Raw genomic sequence first — 16,200 nt, 5'->3', positions numbered from 1 at the left:
TATTAGTAATAAATGTAACATTTTATTATGTAATAATAAAATATTTCAGATATTTAATATTACCTGATTAATAATATTTGTGTTATGTTTTCTCTTGAACTGTGCAGACACTTCAGCGGTAAACCATCACAGAGAGTCTGAGCACATCTGAGCGATTCTGGACAGAGTTGAGTTTCCGAGAACAAGATCTAAACATCCATATGCAAAATTATTCAACCTCAAAGTAAAACTAACTGAACTTCAGCACATACATAAACTTAATGTATGCATGAATCACAACTAAAGCCATATGAAGAGTCATTACAGAGGAAAATTATATATCCGGTCAAGATCATTTTGAAACGAACCAGTTATTGATTTAAGAGAAAGTATATTCAACTTTTTTGTCCCACAGAACTAATGCCTGTGTGTGTGTGTGTGTGTGTGTGTGTGTGTGAAGAGATGAACAGCATAACTCAGGCATTCACAATCATCTAGAGATCATCAATACTGTAGAAATATAGAGCTTTAGGTTATTAATAAGCACTGAAAGCTCTTCCTCTCTCTCGTGTTTATATCAGTGAAGGACAGGAATATTAACTTACATTAGTCTTTGCTATCAGATTTGTGTTGGTGTTTAACTCTTCTTAAGAGCTTGAAGCGCCCCGGTTAGCTTATACTCACATGTGATAAAGAATAAATGCTTGTGAGTGTTTGGTGAAGCATCTCGAGGCTGATTTAAAGAAGCAGGAGAAGCGGGGATGAGGATCACGGCCTTTTAGAGTCATATTTACAAAAACATGTTACAACACAGATGATGATGATGATGATGATGATGATGATGATGGCTAGAGCTAATCTTATTTACATTTGCCTTTTAAAAGATCATAGCAAAGAAACTACAGCACATGAAGGAAAAAAGGAGTAAAACCCACAGATGGTTATAAAACAAGGATAAAATGGGGATGAACACTTTCACACACAGCGCTGGCGGAGAGTTCACTGCGCTGCTCCACAGAGAGTCGTCAGGCGATTCTGCATTAGAAAGAACAACATGTGTTGTAAGTTCAGCAGTTTACAGGAGGCGTTTAAACTCAGTCTAACAGTGGAAAATGACAGGGTTTCTGCAGGTGTTATAAAGAGACCATTATAAAGACATTAAGAGTAAAGAAACGTTCAGGAATAAACAGACGGGAGCAGTGTGTGTGTTCTCGAAACGTCCAGGGAGAAATCAGCAACACAAACTTCTGTATGAAACTGAAAACACAATACGTCTTTCCTCGCTCTGCTCTGGAGCGCTAGAATATGCAGATCTCTTCTTCTGTACCTTCAGCTAGAGCTGGTTCTCCAGCACAAATATCTGAACATTCTTAGATAAGACACATTTACTGCAGACGCAGAATTATAACAAATGAATTTCCTGTGAAATTTAGTGAGTCGATGATCAAAACAAGAACAAACATGGATCCGAGAGCTCAGAAATATCTTCATAACTCAAAGGGAAGTTGATAACTCTGACAGATATTAACTTGTGTGTTTTCTGCTAAAAACATTCACATCCACACCAGGTCAATGTATATTTCTTGATTTAAAGATGCCTAGATATTTGTATTGAAAAATAGGATGAAAATACTGAGGAAGATGTAATTTTTTGCAGAGCATGCAGCATTTAATGCCATGATGACCATGAGTTTCAGACTTCTGCTCTGATTTCAGCCTTTAATGATGTAGTTAGAGTGACTTGAGCCCACAGAAACCCAGTTCCCCGTGTTCTCCCGGTGGAGCGAGGCGTACCTGCAGGGTTCTGATGCTCTGCAGGGCTTTCTCATCCAGCCGGCTCAGATCTACAGAGTCCATCTCACTGGCCAGCAGCTGAACACACTGAAACACCAACACAGATAGAGTTACTTAATGCCACGTCAGCATCTGAGGCTATTTTCATGGCAGAAAGTGCATTACAAAAATACAAATATCATATAAATACAATAAAACCAAGCAAACAAACACAGGGTTCCCACACCTCGGTTAACTTCAAACTCAAGGACTTTCCAGGTCCAAAACCCTCAAACTCAAGGATTAATGTGGGGACACATATCAAGAGAGAGCAAGGTTACCTTTTAATATACACTGTTACAGTTTTTGCAAAAAAAAAAAAAAAAATATTCTTTGCATTTATTGTTGTCCATAAGACAGATCTGATATTCTATTTGTGGTATTTCTGTTTTGCACATTCGGTACATCCTCCTAAACTGTGCATTCAAATGATCTGAACGTTTGCATGACTGTTGAGACGAGCTTATGCTCATGTAACCAGCCTATGTTTGCAATGTTTCACGGTGTGTGTGTGTGTGTGTGTGTGTGTGTGACGTTGAGGTTCCATCAGGGTAGTACACACAGCACCTCACGCGGGAAACACTTAACGTAACGCGTAAATGTGCGTAACTAACGGTAATCAAGCAAGCTAGTGCGCATCGGCCACGAAGTGTTGGTGGAATAACACATTAGCGGACCGGAGGGAATAATATGGGAATTTTTCCAGAAAACTTCTTGCACAAAATAAATTCGAGTGGTTTCCAGGACCTGTATCTGTGTGCGCTTACTTTCAAGACCTTTCCAGGGCCTTGAAATCTTTTTTTCCAGATTCACAAACTTTCAAGGACCCGTGGGAACCCTGTCTTACACAATTACTTTTTTTTAAATTAACATGATAAAAAAACAAAACCTTTTCAGGTTAAAGTCGTTAAGTGAAATAACGTCATATAAGAGCATTCTGTGTGAGAGCCAGGACAGTCACCGTGAGGAAGAGGAGGAGATGGTGTCACGCAGGCGTTCATACACTCGATTTAAAGAGATCCTCGACAGTAAGTGACCCGTGTCGAGTAACTGGCGAGACGAGAACACATGAACCGCATTATTACACCGGTTTCTAAGGCTGACACCGTTTAAAATAATAATAATAATAATATAGCACAGTGCTATTGCGAAATCACAAAGTTGGGTTGGGAATCTAGTTTAGCAACTAGTCTAAAATGAAGGCTTCTATTTGTGACGTGCTGTCTTTGCATTTGAACACTGCGCATTTTAAACAGGACACACATTAGCTGAATAAATGTTACCCAATACAAACATATTTATAGAAAACAGTTGACAATGATTTTACAGGAGTCCAATAATAGCATAACGAATCACTTATTCTAGAAAGAATATACGTAGTTTAGAGTGACAAATCCTAGCAGCGTACTTTGAGGTCAAAATGCGTATCCGCTACGCAAAATGCGTACAGGTTGGCAGGTCTGTAAACACTGCTCACACACACTCAGTCTCTGCATACGCTGTGTGTTTAGGTCTCCAATTACGTGCGTTTGAGAACGCAAAGTTGGTTTGTGTTTCATAGTGTCACTGTTATCATTCATAGGCGTTTCTCACACTCCATCTCTGCATGCTGTGAGTGTGTGTTGCTTAGAACACTCATCTGGGAACGCAGTGTGTGAACGCCACTTCACAAGATTCGTAACATCCGTCATTAGTAAATCTCCTCCAACACAGAAGAATACATAAATGTTTCTAAATATGTTCTTGTTCAAGAGATGACAGCGGCGGTTGCATTTCTATCGTGCAAAAGTGACCAGATATTAAAGATTAAGTGGACATGTGAATTAAATGTTGTTTGGCCGATATTAAACAAGGATTTGATCATGCCGTGATGTAACAACAACTATCACCGCTTCTGTAGGCTTTTGTTATAATACATAATGTACACAAGTTATGTTTATGTAATTTATTTTACAAGGTGTGTTTTAACAGTGTTGTTCAATAAAATGATCACTCTGATACTTTATTTGAACCAATTATTATATTTGTATGTTAAGTCAGTTTAAAGGCTGTTGTTCACTTGGATTTATTTTTATCTCCACGATTTTAACCGATTAATCGTTAGAACTCTTTACGAGCAGCGGCCACTGACCTCTCCGTTTCCCAGCGGGACACTGATGACCACGTCTTCTCCACCGCCAGCGATAGGAGAACCGTTGACCGACATGCTGTAGATCTTCTCCCGGTGACGCGCAAGTCTCAGTCCTGGAGTCTTCGGCAATCTGACACACAAAACACACTAGAGCTTCAGATCTGCGTTCTGGTCCAGAGAGAGCCGGGTCAGGAAACAGTCTTTTCAACCAGTCTCATTATTTCTGTCTTACAAGCATACAGATTATCACAGAAGCACTGGAATAAAAGTTTATAGTGTGTGTATATAAACACATCAATAGAGTAAATCACCTTTTGAAAGTACATTGACGCCTCAAAGATTGTATCAATTTCATCGTTACACCAGTAGGTGGCGACAAGTGACTGTCATTGAATCATTCATTCAAGAGATTCGTATTAAAACACTGATTCATCCAGTTATGAAACAAGTGAAGTCTTTAAGAGAGTCATTGAATCATTCACTCAATCTGATTAAAAAAATATATATATATATAATTAAGTATCTTAATTAGATATTTTGAAAATAGACTGCAGTAATTACACCATTACACCAGTAGGTGGCGACAAGTGACTTAAATGCGTTTGTCATTGAATCATTCACTCAAAAGATTCATTCAAAAACGCTGATTCAACCAGTAATGAAACAATTCTTTATGAGTGTAAGGAAAGTCGTGAAAGGAAACCGTGCAGTCACTGACCTCGGGTCGAAGCGCGGCGTGATGAGCGGCGTGGAGCCGATGACCGAAGACTCGAGGAAACCCCTCGCAGGAGTGATCAGAGGCTTCCTCGTAGATCTGCGAACACAGAGCAGACGGACGGAGGCTTCAGAGGAGCACACCACTGGCGTGCGGGAGTAAAGCGGGGCGATGGTGTGGTGCGTTTACCTCTGGATGGTGTTGCTCTGCTTGCTGATGGAGAGAGCTCTGGCCTTCTTGGATGTTGAGGGCGCCTTCTTTGAGGCTTTCTTCTGCATTACACACATTAAAGAGAGAGAGTTAGGCTTCTGTACACAAAGCGTTTCCTTAAACAGTAAAGGCACTTGGGAGGGAAACGCCATGAGTTTGATTCCTAGGGAATGCAAGAACTGATAAAAAGTAAACCTTGAATTCGTCTGTCAAATGCATAAATAAGCGTACACTTTCATATACAGCTCTTTTAACAATATAGAGTTTCACAGCCGCTTTACAGAGATAACAGGAGATTACAGTAACAGAGATTGTTTTACAGCAGATCTGGAATAAAGTTATTGTCCAGATAAAGTTAGTTTTGATTGATTCACTTCCGTTGCAAAGATCATTAGTTATTAACTTAGGGGCCGCTAACACACACCGTTCTCACAGAAGACAGAAGCTTTTAATGTGTTCTGGACGTTCATTCGCACGATAGCTGTGTTTGGAGCTCAAGAACACACACTCTGAAACAGGATCCAATGTGCAAGTTTTGAAAAATGTTTTCATCTGTAAACGTGCAAAACGTGAATCTGTGAAAACACTGACGGCGTGCTCATGTGTATTACGTGTTTAGTCTATAGATATGCATGTTTGAATGTATATATGTGCGCAGGCAATTAATCATAATAAATTAGCATGGCCCCTCAGTGATAAAACTCATTTATTTAATAAACTCGCGATTTATTGACGGATGGCAGTTTTGTGATCCCGCTGATCACGTGATCAGTCTCATGATGGTTTGCTTTAGCTAACTAAAACGTCATATGCTTGGAATAACATGAATAAATTAGTATTTAATTTAATAACAAGAAAACAATGCTCTATTTATTTAATTCTCATTTTTAAAATAGGTACGGCATATTCGAAATAGTTCTTATATTCTTGCATTTTATCATAAAAGGATGTAATTTAAAAAAATACGGAAATTAGCGTTAACAAGTTAATGCAGACTCTTATTTACATGAGGTGAAAATAAAGCTGCAGGGTTTGTATTTTTAATGTTGTGCATAATAAAACGGTTAATTTTAAAACGGTACGTGGTGTTTGCGTGCTGTTTTCTCCTGTGTGTGTGCGCTGAGGTGGAGCGCTGATGAGATACTGCTCTTGTAAATACTTTCCAGCACTTCAGTAATAAAAGTGTACATCTTTAACGCATGCAGATTACAGTGAAGCGCAACAGTTATCGTACGTGCGGAGATCGGCAGTGGTCAGAAAGGATTTAAACAGTGAATTTTGAGGTGATCTCTTCTTAAACTCAGAGATGTGGATTCAGACGGCAATTAAATTACAACACGACCTTGTGTTCGTCAAACAACAGAAGGTCACTCGCTCTGGGACTTTTACGCGGGTGGAGGGAGAAAAACACTGACATTCTGCATTCGGCCCACAATAATCACAGACTAACCCCTGTAAATGTTGAAAATACCCATGAGAAACACTTACCGTCCGGATAGGGCTTTAGATGATCTTAATCTAGATGTGCATATTTATTCACAGGTGACTTCAGCTTAGGCTTGTTGCGATAGTCGGTGTTACCGGTGATACACGGTGTTTAACCCACCTACCGGTCATAGCACTTGACCACCGGCACCGTCCCCATCGTGTTGAAGTTTTAGCCTAGAGTAATAAAGCACTTAATTCAGTTAGTGACTATGTGCCTTCGTAATTTAGCGTAAGCGGAACGAGCGCCGCAGTAAAGCAGCAGGTGCCCGATTTCATTTATCATTTGAGGAGAGTGAGGCGAGCTAACTGGCAAAGAATGGCGGAAGATCTGGTTTCAAAGAGAAATGCAAACGTGAGTTTAATATTTTTATATTAGTTTTTTTTTGCACTTAAGTGTCCAGTGATTATTCGGGTAGGCTACCTTATTTAACGAAGTTTTTGATGTTCGTTCGTTTCATATTCGATCGTTGTGCGGTGTTTTTTTTTTTTTTTGCTGAAAAAGGCAGGCACTTTATTTAACGAATAGTGATTTTTTTAATATAATTTCTTGTTTGATACTTGCACGATGTGTGCAGTGGTTCGTTTTGTTAATAAAAACACTTTAAAGGTGTTTCATAAGTGCTTTTGTTTAGTTTTTACATGGTGTGTTAAGTTATTATTCATTTTGCAATAAAGATGTGTGTAATACAAGCGAGTGTCTTATTGTTTTGTGTATTTTTATTAAGAATAAAATAAATTAACCCATGATTAATTCAAACAAATGCTACTGAATTGCCGCTAATTAAAGTGAAAGTAAATTGAGACGTGTGCACGTCCGCATTTTCGGCCACCCGAAATCCCCGACACGCAACCCCGGTGACACCGGGATTACCGGTTCTTTTACACGTCGATTAACCGGTGGAAAAAATCCGTCACCGCAACATCCCTACTTCAGCTGGCTGATTTATAATGATGAATCTATGCTTATGTAAATACAATAACTTAAGACATGACATGATAGATTACAAAACCCATACTAGCACAAACCTTCTTCACTGTAGACTTCAGAGGAGCAATGTTCTCATCCTCTGAGTTTGCACCGTTCTTGGCTTCTGCAAACGAGGCGAATCGAGAAGATCAGCTTTTAAAATGCAGGAAAGAATGTTTTACAAGTTGACGGAGGACAGAAAAAGTACCTTTTCCAGCACATTTGGGAATCGCATGATTCTCAGCAATAGCAAGCTCCACTTGAGCAGCTTCTTCCCTCACCTAGAGAGAGAGAGAGAGAGAGAGAGAGAGAGAGAGAGAGAGAGAGAGAGAGAGAGAGAGAGAGAGAGAGAGAGAGAGAGAGAGAGAGAGGGAGAGGGAGAGAGAGAGAGAGAGAGAGAGAGAGAGAGAGAGAGAGAGAGAGAGAGAGAGAGAGCTTAAAATCAAGAACAACAGTGATGGATTTGACAAACACATTGGTGTAATTAACTGGTTTAGTGGAAGTACCTTTGAATCGTCCACTTGTGACTTTGGCTTCTCTATATCTGAAGGTAAAATGAGAATCATGACTCAGAATATCAAAGTATAGTTACATGATATTCTCATCAATATCTTATAAATTTTTCCAGTTGTTTACATTATTATGCATGTCTCTTATGACCATAACCGAGAGACTAAGTTACATAGACTATTTGTTTTAAAAAAAGGAACTAAAAAGCAACTAAAGTTATACAGTAGACAACATTTGAAGTGGATCAAAAGAGTTCATCAAAGTTGTCCGAAGACAAGAACGGGTATTGGTCAAAATTCATGGATGAGTTTGATGAAAGGTTTTGATCAACTTCAATTGTTGACAACTGTAAGAATGATCATATTTGTGACCCTGGATCACAAAACCAGTCATAAGAGCACGGGTATACTTATGGGGGTCAAAATTATCGATTTTTCTTTTATGCCAAAAGTCATTAGGATATTAAAAAAGAGGTTCACTTTTAAAATGAAAATTCTGTCATCATATAATCACCCTCATGTTTTTTCAAACCTGTATGAATTTCTTTCTTCTGCTGAACAGAAAGGAAGATATTTAGAAGAATATCAGTAACCAGGCAGTTTTTGGGTCCCATTGACTTCCATAGTAGGAAAAAAATATACTATGGAAGTCAATGGGACCCAGAAACTGCCTAGTTACTGATATTCTTCTAAATATCTTCCTTTCTGTTCAGCAGAAGAAAGAAATTCATACAGGTTTGAAACAACATGAGGGTGATTATATGATGACAGAATTTTCATTTTAAAAGTGAACTTGTCCTTTAAGTAAAGATGGTGTTCCATGAAGATATTTTATAAATTTCCTACCGTAAATATGTAAAACATAGATTTTTTTGCACCCTCAGATTCCCAATAGTTGTATGTCGGCCAAATATTGTCCTATCCTAACAAACCATCCGTCAATGGAAAGCTTATTTATTCAGCTTTCAGATGATGTTTAAATCTCACACATGACTGACTGGTTCTGTGGTCCAGGGTCCCATCTGACAGATGTGGTGGAACAGAGAGAAGAACAGTGTCTTACTGCAGTACTCGATCCAGTTCATCTTCCTCACGGCCATGGGGAGCTTGATCAGAGCCGTCTTATACAGGTTATCTGCGTCTTTCAGGAGATTGTTCGTCTTCTCCTTCAGCCTTTCGACAATAGTGTGAACTAAAAAACAAAGAATAAACAGAAAATATAGACAAAACACAGCCTAAACAGCGTGTATTCGGAATACAGCGAGTAAAGTAAGAAACCTTCGTCGTCGAAATCCAGCAGGAACGCTTCCAGTTTGGGAGCTTTGGGATTCTTCTTGCTTTTAGCATTTTGAGTGCGTTTTCTGGGCGCCATGATGAAACTGATCAACAAACACGACAAATTCCTTCAGCCTCACGACGAAAACGTGTGTGTGCTAGTCAATTAAATCAAATTAATGTTTTTCTTACCCTAACAACACTATCTGTGTTGGTTTCAACGATGCCTCTCACTGACTGACTGACTGAGGCGGTTAGGAAACAGGAAGAGCTTTTCAAATTTAACGCCGCTACATCTCTAAGCCAATCAGCATGCAGCTTTGACCCTCGCTTTGTAAATAGCTCCGCGTTCTGACCAATAAGATCAGTACATGAAGAATCTGGCCAATAGTTGAGTGTTTCACTCTTACGGCTGCAGAAAGAATCAAGCGGATTGGTGGATGATGATGATGTTGATGATTTCCCGGAAGAAGCTTAGCGCTGCGCTATTCTCACATGTGGAAACGGGATGATTTTATACGCGCAGTCACAGATATTATGTGTTTACCAGATAAAATAAGTATCTGGATGAGCTTTAAATGGCATATTTAATACATTTATAATGTTTTGTAAATAACACCGGAGTTTAAAAATGTCCAGTTCCGTTTTATCACCCTTGCACCAGGAGCTCAAGCGCTGCTTCTCGGCTCTGCGAGCGAGTAAAGCCGAGTGGGACCGCGCGCTGGCGGGCTGCGAGCCTCTCGTGAGCTCTGTGGGGAACATCGCAGTGCAGTTGAAGGCTCTCAAACACGTCCAGCTCGCACACACTCCTCTCGCCAGTTTCCCAGGTTTACACGAACGCCTGCACTACAAGCTCTCTGTGGCCGTGGACACCGCGCTCGGGAAGCTGGCAGAGAACATGTGAGTCCTGATGATCATATCATGCACACAACCTCCTCACTCGAGTCAAAGCACAGATCTACTGGTCACATATAAGACCGATTTTTACTGAAGTAAAAGCACAGAAGTACTCGTTTTAAAGTATCAAAAGTAAACGTCAATGCATTGTTGTATGCAGGCTTGGGAGGGTTACTTTAAAAATGTATTCCGTTACAGTTACAAATTACTTCATAAAAAAAGTATTTAGTAACGTAATCCAAGTACTATAATATTAAAGTAATGTAACTGATTACTTTTGGATTACTTCAAGGTCACGTATATAAATAAAGTCAAGCAAGAAGAATATACACACAGGCCTGAATATATATTTATGTAAAGGGCTATACAGACATCTAGTGGCTAATGTATGGTATTACAGATTATTTTGTTTTATTTTTCACAAATTTTTAACTAAAAAATAAAAACACAACATTTAAAATTTTTACACAATCTACATATTAGTTTATTTTAAAATAGGCTAGGCTTACATGTTGGCTAAAGCCGTGATCTTTCTTAATTTGCCTGACTGAACTTGGGGCGTTGGCAGTGGGAGTTCCCCTACGTTAAGTTACCTAGACAGCGAACATCCCGTTACGCGAGAAAAGATTAAGAAAGGACATTTTGGGTACTAAAAAAGCTACTCTCCTAATTTCTACAAAATAGCAGCAGAATTTCCATGAATAAAAACAAATTTACCCGCAGACAGCATCGTTTCTACTAGCAGCAGTGATTCAATCTGCGTCTGAGGAGATTGTAGACAGCTGTTATTTGCGCATGCACCAGCGCGTGGCACACGAGTCATTACCGGCAACAGAACCAGGAACTATAATCAAGCCGCGCTTAATATAGTGTTATTATGCCAAAATACAGATGTATTTAGTTTTAAATGAAACCATTGTAATCCTGAAAGTATTCCCCCTTTTTTCAAAATGTAACTATAATCTGATTACCAAGTTTTTTTACGTAACTGTAACGGATTACAGTTACTGGATTTTTGTATTCTGATTACATAACGCCGTTACATGTATTCCGTTACTCCCCAACCCTGGTTGTATGTAATGACCTTATGCCTCTGCAGTTAGTAGTGTCTGAGGAATTAAGAGCTTGTAGAATGTTATAAAATCATAGAAATTAAACAACTGAACTGACAAAAAAGAAAGAAAGAAATCTTTATTTCCAACCAAAATGCAAACCCTGACAGACGTTTCTACTTTCTACTCAAGGACTTAGAGTAAAAAGTATGATATTTGTCTTTCAAATGTTGAAGTTAAAAGTTTCCAGAAGATATAATACTCAAGTAAAGTACAGTCCTCCAGTAAATGAGTTTGTTGATGACGTGAACGATGACAGTGCCCTGTGTGACGGTGTGTCTATCTGCAGGGATGCTCTCCAGCGAGCGCGAGATGCCATCGGTCAGCAGGTTTCGGCTGTTTTCCAGTTCTACGAGAGAAACACACACACGCTTGACCTCGCTGCTTGTGTGTCCAGATCGGCCGTGTGTCCCTCCATCTCAGACATGTTGGAGTGGCTTCAGGACGCAGAACGACACTATCGTCTACAGTATCCTTTAAAGGCACCACGAAATCAAAATTGACATCGTTGTTTTTAAGTCCCCCTGTAGTCAATCATTTTATCCCTTAAAACTCGTCTTTGATCACCAAAATGATTTTTTGTTTATATATATATATTCTTCATGCCTTAAAATATCTTGAATGTAACTCGACACCCTCGCCTCATTTAGTATGCGCGGTTCTATGAATATGCAAATGAGCCCCGCCTCCACTCACTCCCTCAGCTCAGAGATCCACTGGTTGACGATCACACGTTGATCTGATTGGTTACAAGGTAGTTTGTGACGTCAGAAACACCAGCGATTTCAAAGCGTGGTTTTGAGACTGTCTTTGGTTCACTGCAGTTTTAAAGGTGCAATATGCAAGAATTTTGCATTAAAATATCCCATAATCTCAAGGCCAGTGTTATATATTTTGTTAAGTTGATTACTTACAATATCCCAAATGTTTCCAACTATTTTTAAATCGTGATAAAATTAAGATTTAAACCAAGGAAACGGGGCGTTAGAGCGGGGGGGGAGCTGGGAGTCGCCAGTCAGTGGCGTCATATCCCCGTTACCCTCGGCTTCCGCTCGTCCTGCGTGGAGTCCTGGACAAATGCGGAAGTTGTAGTTGTAGCGTCTGCAACAAACGTTAGCTTGTTTCGTGCAGTCGTTATGGAACACAATTATTCTTTACCGATTGCAGCTGGTTCTGTCGACAAAGCATGCTTAATTTTATATTTTCCAAATGTAGCATTCTGTAATAGTTATGTTTAGGGTTGCCAACTCTCTGAAATGAAAATAAGGAACGGGGGGACATGCCCCCGGACACGCCCCCAAGGAATAATAAAAAAAAAAAAAATAAATAACTTCTGAAATGATGACTTCTGGTGAATATTGTGGAAACTAATTGATATATTTAGATAAATATATTTAATACATTGTATCATATTATAATACAACTTATAGGCCTATAGAATAGCAAAGTAGGCCTAATCAATATACAAGACTGAACCACATATGTGAAATATAAAGCCTATCATGATCATTTTGCCAACAATGAACCATGGACTTGTTTAGTTTATAATACATTTTATTTTTAACTTAAACAAATACAACATCTAACATTCAAAACTTCTGTAGCCTTGTGCAAACTTATTCAATAGAATTAGACTTCTAGAAGGTTCTTTCCAGTGCAAAAAAATATATTTTTAATTTAATTAGACAACATTTTAAGGAAGTGTAGTGCAAATAAATTTATATAATTATACTTCCATTATCGTTAACTTTCTTTCCAGTGCAAAACAATAATATAAAAACATAAATAAAAAAGCTAATAAAGAAAATCTAAAATATTGCACTCAAATACTGCATTCAAGCAATACAACACCTGTATGTATGCACATGGAAAATCTCACAGAAATAAATAAACCTCCAGACTAAAAGCAAAACAAACAAAAGTTGTGCACAACGCGCATTCACCGTGGACACCGCGACGGCACAAACCAGTTCAAAAATGAGAGCTCGGATCCACCGGTTTTCTTTCTCTGCGTCCAATTTTCTCTTCAGTCTCTCTCTCGTTCCAGCGCGGATTATAAGCGTCTCTCCAGCGCGTGGATCACAGCAATAAGACACAGGTGTTCGTCATTTGCACTTGACCTACTTGCATCCCGCTCGTCTCTTCTCTTTCCCATTACAGACCGCGCTGAACCACAAAAAGCATGTCATTATAAAAATAGAACTTAGCCTCATCCATGAACATGATTTTTCGATTCCCGTCTGACTGATTTACATCCACAGTGGAGTTTAAAACGACAGTTCCCATCATTCCACGCTCCTTCACATCGTCATCAAGCTACGCCGTTGTTGTTGTTTGGATGTAGCGCCCTCTAGCGGCAAAAATGTTTTTGCATATTGTAGCTTTAAGGAGGAAATACTCAGCAATGCTGTCGACTTATGAATTTACACATGGTTTGTCTTAAAGCAGATTAAAAATGGATGGATGTTCACCACAGGGGGACTTTAACTTGATGTTCCTGGTAATCTTGAATCTCATCTCTTCTCTGATGACCAACATTTGATCATGTTTGATAAAGTTTCACTCGTCACAAAAGGGAAGAAAGAAACGCAACTTCCGTTTCATGCCGACGAAGTCTTGTTGGTCATTTGGTAATAGTTTCTGTGCATCTATTTACGGAGAAAAAATTAGGATTTTTTTTTTGTCAATGCTCTTTGCATGCGGTTTGTTAGGGAACGTAAAGCTTTTGCGAGTAATTATAAAAGCACTGGAATGCATGTTTTCCTCCCGTATCTGTACGATAGCTCTCCTCTCCTGTGAGCCAAACACATGCAGTGATGAACTCCTCAACTCGTCTGGTCAGATTAGTGCAGAGAAGGACGCTCCTGCAGACGCTGACTCCCAGTGACCTCGCGCTAATGGAAACGGCACCCAAGAGATGGGAATCTCTACATTCCTCTGGCGGAGAACAGAGAATCGCTGGTATTTGCTCGTATTCATTAGATGAGGCGATCTCTCGGGCCCATTTTCACATATGTCTCTGATTACAAGTGGTTAGCACTGAATACAGCTGTAAAAAATGCTTTGTGATCATAAGAGACACATTTAAACACCATGTGTAGTGTATATATATATATATATATATATATATATATATATATATATATATATTTGTTTGTGTGTGTGTTCCAGATGCATTGTGTCAAGTATCATTCTTCATGGAGACTGACTGAACGTCAGCTGTGATTATCAAGAGGTCATTTATTCTCAGTATCGCAACAGAGGATCCTTCATACAGAGAGTTTGGGATCTGGACACACACACAGTTCTTCTCGATCCACGGAACTCGGACTCCGGAATTAATTTTATTTTTGCTAAACATGCTTTGCAGGACTGAACATCAGCTCTATTTTAATAAATGTGGTTATTTAACCCTCTGGTACTGTTCATAATTTTATTTTATTTCAATGAAATGAATGTACTATATTTTAGTTCAATGTTTTTTATTTCATATTTGGTCTTTTTGGGGGATTTTATGGTACTAACGTATATTTATGCAGTAGTTATATTACATTTCACTTTGAGCATAGACCAGAAAATGACATTTCCAAAGTCTTAAATCTTGAACGCTTTAGAGCGACAGACTCAAGTTTGATCTCTTTTTAAAGACGACACTTGGCAGATTATTGATGAAGTTTTGAAAAGTGAACTTGAAAAGTTATAAAATTGTACATTTATTGTTATGAAAAATGCTCAAAAATACTATTTAAATTTTTTATATGAAATATATATTTTTCAAAACAAGTTTAGAAAATCAAAGCCATAAATCTAAACAAGCTGTGTTCCAAATTTGAGGTTGATATCTCAAAAAATGAGCTTGAAATGAAACTAGATTTAGTCTCTCATTCATTTCTGACCATAAACAATACAAGTGTGACGACTTTTTTCAGGACCATTTACCCTTTTCAAATCATGTCCACAAGTTGTTGTTTTTTTGTGTGTGTTCACACAGAAAGTGCCAAAACCTTTACCAAAGTCCGTACCATTCCGATGAAGTAAAATAATAATAATAATAATATTTCGGTCAAAAATGACCGAAAAGCACCAGAGAATTATTTAATGCTTTATTTCATTGCTAAAATGATTACATTGTTGTTATTGAATATCACATAACACATCCTTTTTATTCCTAAAATGGTTCAAACACACATTTTCAATAAATAGAGAAATCACAGTGAACAGCGTTGTGTTGACGTGTGTCCTCAAAACACAAGATAAATTACAATTTACACAAGAACAAAACACTGCAAAATGGGCCTAAGAGTTCACTTAGCCCACAGATAATACTATTGGTCTAAAAACCAATTTAAAAACAAATGAACACTTTAGTTTGGGGACCAATTCTCACTATTAACTAGTTGTTTATTATCATGCATATTACTAAGATATTGGCTGTTTATTAGTACTTATAAAGCACATATTAATGCCTTATTCCGCATGATCATATTCTCCATCCCTAATCTAAATTTAACAACTATCTTACTAACTATTAATAAGCAGTAATTACGAGTTTGAGGCTAAAGTCGTAGTTATTAGTGAATATGTTCCCCAGACTGAAGTGACCAAAGACATAAACTCTAAATAAAGTACTCATAAACAGGACAGTCCCTGAATAAACACCAGTAATAGCAGAGAGAGACACACATCAGGGAAAGGAAGTGTTTCTCACTGCAAACACTCGAACACTATGATCTCGCTCTAGATACTAGACCGTCGTTAATTAAAGGTGCACTCAGCAAATCTTCCCACGTTAGAAAGTTTTACTCCTAGAGAAATTAATAATGCATTTGACATGTAAAATGATGTCATTTTTGACATGTAAAATGTCATTTGACATGTAAAATGATGTCAAATGATGTCACTCAGCCTTAACGAGACTGACATGTTGAGATCTCACTGAGAACACTGAGTCTTACAATTCAGTTAAGTTACAAAATGAATTAATTGGGATGAGACAATCTATTTATCAACGGTAATTGGCAATCATCATTTTTTTTTTTCAATTTAATTTTTGCTAGTGGTGCAGAAACTCAGTTTTTCAAGTT

The 16,200-nt window shown here is 38.3% G+C and overlaps 2 protein-coding genes across 3 annotated transcripts; one reads left to right on the top strand and one right to left on the bottom strand.

Moving 5' to 3' along the window:
- Positions 1 to 10: 10 nt before the first annotated feature.
- Positions 11 to 10,843, bottom strand: cdca8 (cell division cycle associated 8). 2 transcript variants are annotated; one of them, XM_081376394.1, is made up of 12 exons: positions 10,722 to 10,843; positions 9,300 to 9,519; positions 9,111 to 9,211; positions 8,896 to 9,024; positions 7,830 to 7,867; positions 7,532 to 7,604; positions 7,383 to 7,447; positions 4,848 to 4,930; positions 4,662 to 4,757; positions 3,944 to 4,073; positions 1,774 to 1,860; positions 11 to 1,014 (listed from the first exon to the last, which is right to left on the bottom strand). In XM_081376394.1, the coding sequence occupies exons 3-12, from the start codon at positions 9,202 to 9,204 to the stop codon at positions 979 to 981; spliced, it is 831 nt and encodes a 276-aa protein (XP_081232520.1). In that variant the 5' UTR covers positions 9,205 to 9,211; positions 9,300 to 9,519; positions 10,722 to 10,843; the 3' UTR covers positions 11 to 978. The 2 variants fall into 2 exon arrangements, with proteins under 2 accessions (XP_081232520.1, XP_081232521.1); XM_081376395.1 differs by lacking the exon at positions 10,722 to 10,843 and having other exon boundaries at positions 92 to 1,014; positions 9,111 to 9,586.
- airim (AFG2 interacting ribosome maturation factor) lies at positions 9,587 to 15,332 on the top strand. Its single transcript, XM_081376396.1, has 4 exons — positions 9,587 to 10,007; positions 11,406 to 11,585; positions 13,959 to 14,077; positions 14,288 to 15,332. Exons 1-4 carry the CDS (start codon positions 9,739 to 9,741, stop codon positions 14,326 to 14,328), a joined length of 609 nt encoding a protein of 202 aa, XP_081232522.1. The 5' UTR covers positions 9,587 to 9,738; the 3' UTR covers positions 14,329 to 15,332.
- Positions 15,333 to 16,200: the final 868 nt, after the last annotated feature.

This window comes from Scardinius erythrophthalmus, assembly GCF_964197995.2.
Source record: "Scardinius erythrophthalmus genome assembly, chromosome: 10".
Taxonomy (NCBI): domain Eukaryota; kingdom Metazoa; phylum Chordata; class Actinopteri; order Cypriniformes; family Leuciscidae; genus Scardinius; species Scardinius erythrophthalmus.
This window is presented reverse-complemented; position numbering and strand designations above follow the sequence as displayed.